The 8,756-nt window shown below is 41.9% G+C and overlaps 1 protein-coding gene across 1 annotated transcript in view; it reads left to right on the top strand.

Moving 5' to 3' along the window:
• Nucleotides 1-396: 396 nt before the first annotated feature.
• WDR36 (WD repeat domain 36) overlaps nt 397-8,756 on the top strand; it is a 45,995-nt gene continuing 37,635 nt past the window's right edge. Inside the window, exons 1-5 of the mRNA XM_040239690.1 lie at nt 397-662; nt 2,571-2,598; nt 5,112-5,212; nt 6,643-6,760; nt 8,480-8,612. Coding sequence (XP_040095624.1) covers nt 501-662; nt 2,571-2,598; nt 5,112-5,212; nt 6,643-6,760; nt 8,480-8,612 — 542 coding nt within the window. The 5' untranslated portion in view covers nt 397-500. The remainder of the gene's footprint in view (nt 663-2,570; nt 2,599-5,111; nt 5,213-6,642; nt 6,761-8,479; nt 8,613-8,756) is intronic.

Here is an 8,756-nt window from a genome sequence, read left to right as displayed (position 1 = left end):
TATCTTCCAGACTCAGGGATCGAACCCGGGTCTCCCTCGCTGCAGGCCGACTCTTCACCAGCCGAGCCACCGGGAGGCACTGGGCCTTTAGAAACGTCCCCCAGCCCCAGTCGGATTAGACGCGTCCTTCCGGAAAGCCTGGGCTAAGCCTCCGCCTGCCCTCACTCCCCCGGCCGCCGGGCTTCCCCACTCGGCCCCGCCCCTCCAGGCCCGCGGGAAAGCGACCGCAGCGTCTGCTAGTCGGGGACGGCGGGAACGCGCTCCCCTTGCGCTAGACTGGGAATGCGGAACCCAAGTGTTGGCTCCCCTTTGCGTCCCGCGGGGAGCTACTTTTCAGCTGCACCGAAGACAGCCTCCGCTCGCTCGATTGGCAGCGAGCACCGGAAGCGGTAGGGCGCCGGAAGCGGCGGCCGAGGGTTGTGCTGCGGCGGACGCGCTGACGGGCACGGGCGCGCGGTCTCCCAGGAACTGCAGGCGCGAGGCAGCCGTCGACGGTCGTGATGGAGCGGGGCCCGGGCGAACGCACCGCCAGCGCCCTTTTCGCCGGGTTCCGGGCCTTGGGGCTCTTCAGCAGCGACATTCCCCACGCGGTGCGGTTCAGTGCGCTGAAGCGCCGGTTCTACGTGACCACGTGCGTGGGCAAGAGCTTCCACACCTACGACGTGAGTGCCCCGAGGTCGCGCCGCCTTCCGCCCAGGCCGTCTGTGTGTGGACCGCGCGGGCCGTCCGCCTGCGACGAGCTCTGGCGGCGGTCGGGCTGGGGCAGGTCCCGGAGAACGTCGCAGTTCAGCGCCAGGGGTTGGAAATAGATGCGGTGAAGGAAACTGCTCCCGCGCCCCCTTTAATCAGGAAGAGTTGTAAGCCATCTCACTGTGCGGTTCCGGAGGAGAACCGCGTTCGAGCTGCGGGCTAAAATCCACTGGGATAACGGGAGGGCGAGAGTAGTTACGGGGCGCGCGACTGCCCACATGATAGCAGACTGATTTCCCTGAACTTCCCCTGAGCATCTGTTTTCTGCCACCATGACAGAGTCCCGCGGTGCCACATCCTCGAAACCTTGCAGCGTTTCTTTCCACGAAGAATGTTCGTTATTTTGTAGCAACTTACATGGACTAGGAAACTAAATCTCAGAAAAAAACTGTTACTTGCCCAAAGCCTTCCTTTTTGTTACTGGTGGTTTTTCCTCTAAAATATATCATCAGTCTTTGAAATAGCCTTTTGTTGCTGTTTCTTCTTTCGTCTTCTCTAGATGAAGGTATGCTCTGTGAAAGGTGGGGCCTTACTTGAGGAAGTTAAAACTAGTCAGTGTTAATTAAGCTCTTTTCCTGGAAACTGATGTAAAGTTGTACTCCTAGAAAATATAAGCTTTCCTTGAAGCATTGTGAAAATCAGGTGGATTGTTAGCAAGAAGAACTGGTTGTTGGTAGCAGGTAGAGTTAGTGGAAGAGCAAGTGAGGAACGGAAAGGGAAGGCCATCTCAGTGATGGAGGCGGTGCTGGTGACGGCACCTAACGCTTATTGAGGATTTACTGTATGACTGGCTCCATTCTAACTCTTCACGCAAATTTTACTCATTGAATCCTTACAGTAATGCATAAAATTAGGGACCTATTATAATCTTTAATTTATAGGTGAGTAATTTGAGGTACAAAGCGGTTGAGTAACTTTCTCAAAGTCACATAGCTGGATCAGTAACCATAGGTTGGGGGCCACAAACTACAGCCTGCAAGCCAATTCTGCCAACATTTTGTTTTTGTATGACCTATCGCATTTTTATTTTTGTGTGTGTGTGTGTCTACTCTCAATTAAGAAACATAGATTATTTAATTCATCTTCAAGGGCACTTTTAGTCTTATACCCTTCTGTGCTCCATGCTTCTGAGCTAGATGGTTTTGACGTTTTTAAATGGCCGGGAAATAATCAAAAGAAAAATAATATTTCGCAGCATATGACCATTTTAAAAATTATTATTATATATCCATAAATCAAATTTATTGGAATACAGTCGTGGATATATATATATTTTACCTTATGTGGCTGCTTCTGTGATGTATTAATCAGTTGAGTGATTGCAACAAACACCACACAGATTGCAAAGCCTTAAAATATTTATTACATGACCCATATACAAAACTATACATGATGCCTACCCTTCCATCACTGATGAAATAGTAGAAAATATAAACTTCCCTAATAATTAGAATGGGCTTCCCTGGTGGCTCAGATTGTAAAAGAATCTGCCTGCAACGCAGGAGACCTGAGTTCGAGCCCTGGGTCAGGAAGATCCCCTGGAGAAAGGCATGGCTACCCACTCCAGTATTCTTGCCTGGAGAACTCCATGGACAGAGGAGCCTGGTGGGCTACAGTCTGTGGAGCCTCGAAGAGTTGGACACGATTGAGCGACTAATTTGCTAATAATGAAAATTAGTATCGTCAGTAAGTGTCTTTTTAAGGAAGGACCGCATAGCAAATTTATATATGAGGTTAGAGCTTAATCTTTAAGTGCTAGATTATTATATTTTTTTTTTGCTAGTAACAATTTAATCATTTGTTCTCTTTTTTAAAAACAGGTTCAGAAACTTAGTCTGGTGGCAGTAAGTAAGTATAGACTTTATCCTGAATTTGTGCATGTGTAGTATCTTTTAGCATCCTTTTAAAATGTTGACTTAGATTTAAGACTTGTGAAACAAAGACCTAGGTGTGTGTTTACGGTAAACGTACATAGCTAACAGAAACATCCAGGATAGGATTGTTTGCTACTTTCAGTTGTCATTTCTCTTTGGTCTTCTTTAAACTAATTCGTCTCTTTCTTTGTGGTTTACAACATTGATATTTTTAGAGTAGTGTAGGCTAGTCTTTTTTAAAGAATATTTTTCAATTTGACTTTTTCTGATACTTCCTCATGATTAGATTCAGGTTCTGCAGTGTTGCAAGAGTAGCAAAGAAATGATGCTGAATTCTCAGCGAACCATATCAGGAGGCACATGCTATTGCTTTTTCTTGGCAGTGAAAACCTTGATCATTTGGTTAAGGTGACATTTATCAAGCAGCTCTTTTTGAAGACTTGCCCTTGTAGCTAATAAATGTAGTAAGTGCATGTGGTAAGATACATTGAAAGTGAACCTGAAGTCGCTCAGTCCTGTCCAACTCTTTGCAACCCCATGGACTGTAGCCTACCACATTCCTCCGTCCATGGGATTTCCCAAGCAAGAGTACTGGAGTGGATTGCCATTTCCTTCTCCAGGGGATCTTCGAGACTCAGGGATCGAACCTGAGTCTTCCTCATTGTAGGTAGATGCTTTACGTCTCAGACGGTAAAGCATCTGCCTACCATGCTTACACTTTGGAAGGAAAGTTATGACCAACCTAGGCAGCATATTTAAAAGCAGAGATATTACTTTGCCAGCAAAGGTCCATCTAGTCAAGGCTATGATTTTTCCAGTCATCATGTATGGATGTGAAAGTTGGACTATAAAGAAAGCTGAACACTGAAGAATTGATGCTTTTGAACTGTGGTGTTGGAGAAGACTCTTAAGAGTCCCGTGGACTGCCAGGACATCCACCCAGTCCATCCTAAAGGAGATCAGTCCTGGGTGTTCATTGGAGGGTCTGATGCTGAAGCTGAAGCTCCAATACTTTGGCCACCTGATGCGAAGAGCTGACTCATTGGAAAAGACCCTGATGCTGGGAAAGAGTGAGGGCAGGAGGAGAAGGGGATGACAGAGGATGAGATGGTTGGATGGCATCACCAACTCGATGGACGTGGGTTTGGGTGAACTCCTGGAGTTGGTGATGGACAGGGAGGCCTGGCGTGCTGCGATTCATGGGGTCGCAAAGAGTCAGACACGACTGAGCAACTGAACTGAACAATGAGGAAGACCTGGGTTCGATCCCTCGTCATGAAGATCCCCTGGAGAAGGAAATGGCAATCCACTCTAGTACTCTTGCTTGGGAAATCCCAGGGACAGAGGAGCGTGGTACGCTACAGTCCATGGGGTTGCAAAGAGTTGGACAGGACTGAGCAACTTCACTTTCACTTTAAATAGTCTTTACTATTCAGAGTTTCATGTACTGCTGACTATCATTTAGTCGTGATTCTCACCTGAGTTGTTAGTAGGATGATTATCAAATAGTGGTTTTCTGATTCTATCATTCCATTGTAAGAAAGAGTTTTCCTTTTTCCCACATTTTGATATTTTCTTGCAATGGAAGAATTTTTTATTTTTTTAAAACTCTTTCATAGAATGAAGAGCTTGCCAGGACTGAGAGATTCTAGTTTCACCATCAATTGTGATCTTTGTAAGAAAAACAGAGCTATATGAATTTAGAGTGTATGTCTGATGAATTTAATTTTTTAAAAAGATTATAGAGGGCTGTAGAAGGGCAATACTAAAATGATAAACCTATAAAAATAGTATTTGGAAATATAATAACAGCGTGAATAATACTTAATTCTCTTACGTTTTAACGGTCCTGCCCCCAAAATGGGAAGTAAAAAGTAAAAGCCCATGTGACCATGGCAGTGAGAGAGGAATCAAGAAATCCTGATGAGAAACGGCCGGAGGTAACAGGCATGTTTACCTCGGAGAAGACTCAGTGGAAACCGTGCTCTTCACTTGAGAGGGTCAGAGTGTAGAATATCATGGAATTTTTTTTAAGTTACTCCAAATGGTGGGGTTAAGAGTTCTCAGTTTTGACCTGCTTTTAAAATATTCTGAAGTTGATAGGAGCTTGATGTTGCTGAAGGCATCCACGTGGAGATTAGATGACCATCTGCCAGAGTTTTGTGTATTTGAGTGAGGATTTTTTTCCCCAAATAACCTCAATTCTTCTCAATTCTTTAGGATTATGTTCTTGTGTCCGCAGATACTGGACATTAGTTCTCTTAGGGAAAGTCAAGGTGATGTCATATTTTCAATGTGATTGTTGTTATTAGATGTCTAAAATAACACTGAAGTCTAAATTCTATGCTCTGATTGTCATACATACATATTTTTAAGTTATAAGACATTAAAGATGTTATATGCATAATTGAAGTTTGTATTTGTTCCACAGTCTTCAATATCTTTATTTCTTAAAAAATAGGTTTACTTATGTTTCTTTTTTTCCAGGTAACTCTCTCCCACAGGACATCTGCTGTATGGCAGCTGATGGGAGGTTAGTCTTTGCTGCTTATGGGAATGTTTTCTCTGCATTCGCCCGTAATAAAGAGGTTTGTATCATTGAACTATTTTGTATTTTGCAGTCAGTGATTGATTGTCATGGTAGTGGGAGGGAACTTTAATGTTGCTCTTCTTCATCTGAGACACTCTTGAAGTTTTTTTTGTTTGTTTGTTTTTTAATGTATATTCACTTTGCTGGAGGAAGAGAAAGTTGATTTCATCAAATTTTCATAATCAGTTAAAAGTGATGCTTTGGTTTGGTTTTCTTTGCCTGGGATCAACCTTAGAATCATCTGGGCAGCTTGCTGCTACAGCTTGTTTGTTTCTAACCAGGTCCTATCTCTGGAGTTTTCTACTTTGTTTATTTGGTTGGGGTAGGATTCAGTCAGGAGTATTTTGAAAATATTTTCCTAAGAGATTCACATCTGTACCACTGCCTTATGTGAATTGATTTTTTTGTGAGGAGCATCATAGCCCATGACCCAGGTGCTTGTTGCCTGTATGGAAGAAGCTAGGTCCTCTGCTCTCTCTCCTAAGGGAGGATCTTTTCTTGTCTTAATCTGCTCGTTGGTTTCTGAGTTTGTCCTGGGGTGACTAATGGCGCTAGTGGTCCAGAATGAAAGGGAATGTGGCCATGGGGATGGCTAGAGAGCCAGGTGGTGGAATTACCGAACTTCTCAAGGTCTGACTCAGGCTAATGACATTTGTTCCCAGCGTTTTCCATCATCGCTACCCGTGGCAGAGGAAGGCAACTTAAAGTTCTTTAATGGGAGTTTTTGTTTTGAGAGTCAGTAAAAGTTTTTTTTTTCTTTGTAGAAAGTCAGGGTCCTTTTTTTGTTCAAAATATTGCAGTTTGTAGTTTTTCCTGAGAGAGAAATGTACAGGTTAGGAGCAGAAACGTATCAGAGACTATCAACTGTAGGAAACTGGTAACCATCCGTAGGGCCAGAAGGAGAAGGAAAAGAAACGGCGTTCCTGGAGCCTGCTGAGAACTGAAACTGTGGGGGAAGGGGCTGCTGTCAGGGAAAGGGTGTCTGTGTCCAGACAAAGCTGTAGAAAGGCTTGTTCTATATCGCCCTCCCTTGTCTTCTGTGGAAGCCAGCTGATGGTGGCTGTAGAGGTTAGCCTTCTAAAACATCCCACTTTTCCAAAATGCATGGAATTGTGCTGGCTGGCTTGGCTAAGGGACCTAGCTCTTTGCGTGCCTTTGCCCTAAGGTTGGTTGAAAAGCTGAGCCTCAGAGATCTCATTTCTGTGTTCCTAGCCCATGTTTCCTAATTGGAGTCTCTGGGGGAGCAGGTGAAAATGTGTGATTCCTTGTTGTTTGTTGATCTAACCTTGGGTAGTCAAAAGTTGGGCATTTCTTAATGTGAGCATCTATCTTCAGGATTTGTGTGGTGTTTTTGTTGTTGTTGTTAATATGAATAATATTATATGATGTATGAATAATACGAAATTCTTTTGAATTTTGACATTGCAGGTAGTGCATACCTTTAAGGGTCATAAGGCAGAAATCCATCTTTTGCAACCCTTTGGGGACCATGTTATCTCTGTTGATACCAGCAGTGTTCTTATTATTTGGCACATATATTCAGAAGGTAAGAAAACCCATTTATTGCTTTATCTTGGAATAGTATGTGTGTAACTAAAATATCTCTGTAAGGATGACTTCTATACCAGAGGTTTCACATGTAAGCAGTAAAAAATTTTTAAGAATCTTTAATGTGTATAAGGGAAAGGGGTTCTAAGTAAAAAATTGCTAAGCAGTTTTAATTAGCTAGTTGAGCTGTTCATAATGCTTTGCATTATAGTTCTCCAAGTTTAATGACATGTGATATTTTCTCTGTGGGGAGAATTTTGGTGTATACTTACATCTGAGTAGTACTTGGTGTGTATTTTCAACTTGTAATAGTAAACTTGAAGATCCAGTCATCTGAAGGAAAATAAACATCCCTTTTCTAAGAGTGTGAGTCCGTGTCCTCTAATTGGGATTTTCTTAAACACCATCACTGTGTTATGTTTGTAGGGCTGTGTTATCACCAAAGGTTAGGGTTTATCACCAGAATAACCCCAGCTTTTGTCAGGCAAAAGACTGTGGGGTCTGATATGAATTAAAGCTTTTAAGTTCTTTGATCTGTGTGCATTTTTAGCGTTTGCTACCTCTTGATTAACTCATTTTTTGAGGCAGTATGTTTATTTTTAGTAGAAGTCTTAGGGATTGCCCTCCTGGCAGTCATTGCATGTTCTTGTTCAGATTAGCCACTCTTGTTTTTCCTTTGCCTGAGTGGAGGGAACAGAATTTCAAACATAGTCCCTATGCAGATGGATATTAAAAGGCTTTTTATGAAGTTAGAGAATCTGACTCTTAGAGTTCGGCTAGCTTTCTGTTGATACTGGTACTCAGCTTTATGTTCCTCTTGGAGCAGCATGGTGTCTTCAGGGAGCAGTTTGTAGTGATCTTAAGTAAGACTGCTAGTTACAAATAGAGTCAAGGATCTTTTAAAATAATATTTAAGTAAAAGATTTTGTAATTCTTGTTTGTTATCTATGCTCCTTAAACTGGGGTACACATACTCCTGGAGTATGCAGCAGCCAGATAGAATGAAACTAAAGTTTAAGAGAAGTGTTCGTTCTCTGATACTCAAGTTCATTAGGAAATTAAGTGAGAAAGTGTTTTCATTATGGATGAACTGTGAAGTGGAAAACAAAATTCACATGGAGGAATTTTAAGCATGTGATGTTTCAAAAAATGTTTTGATCTTGTAGCAGAAGACAGTGGGTTGTGCCGTTTCCCGCTCAACACAGCTGCAAGTTCTTTCCTCTCCTCCGCTTGAGGGTCTCCTGTGTAACTATGAGAAGCCCTGTTTTTAGTTTCATTTAAGTTTGCCTCTGACTTTTTACATGTTTGAGGAACAGAGGAAACTCTTTAGATATTTCCTCCTTCCCTCCCATGCACTTGGTTCAGAACATTAGCTGTCTCTTGATCAAATTATAAAACTACTAAGTCTGATTCCTTAGTGTCTTTTTTTTTTTGAACTCTTATTTTCATCCCATAAACCAGTTTTGCAGTGAGTAAAATTTTAAGTAGGATTGATATTAGAACTTTTAGAAAATTCTTGACAATCTAACTAAATTTGCAAGTTGCCCCTTATCACATTTGTTTAATTTCTCAGGGAATGTTTATAAGTTAGTGTATGTCTTTGGTTTATATTAGTGCATAAATCTTTGATATGGTAGATTTTAAGTGCTAAATGTATGGGTGTATGAAAAATATTTTAAACTGTTTTATGTATTATTTATAACCTTTACTTTTGTAGAAGAATACCTGCAATTGTCTTTCGATAAATCCGTATTTAAAATTTCTGCAATTTTGCACCCAAGTACCTACTTGAATAAAATACTTCTTGGCAGTGAACAAGGAAGCCTCCAGTTATGGAATGTAAAATCCAAGTAAGCTCTGTATTTACAACATAAGTGATTCCTGCCTTATCCTCGTCTATTACTCCCTAAAGCATTCTTGAAGTCTCTCAGTTCTCCTTTATATCTTTTTTGGAGAGTTTTCAGTAAATATACCTGTTCTGGGGTTGTTACTCA

The sequence above is a fragment of the Oryx dammah genome, unplaced genomic scaffold (assembly GCF_014754425.2).
Source record: "Oryx dammah isolate SB20612 unplaced genomic scaffold, SCBI_Odam_1.1 HiC_scaffold_5, whole genome shotgun sequence".
NCBI classification, from domain to species: Eukaryota; Metazoa; Chordata; class Mammalia; order Artiodactyla; family Bovidae; genus Oryx; species Oryx dammah.
The sequence above is the reverse complement of the archived record's forward strand: the minus strand, read 5'-3'. Positions and strand labels throughout refer to the sequence as shown.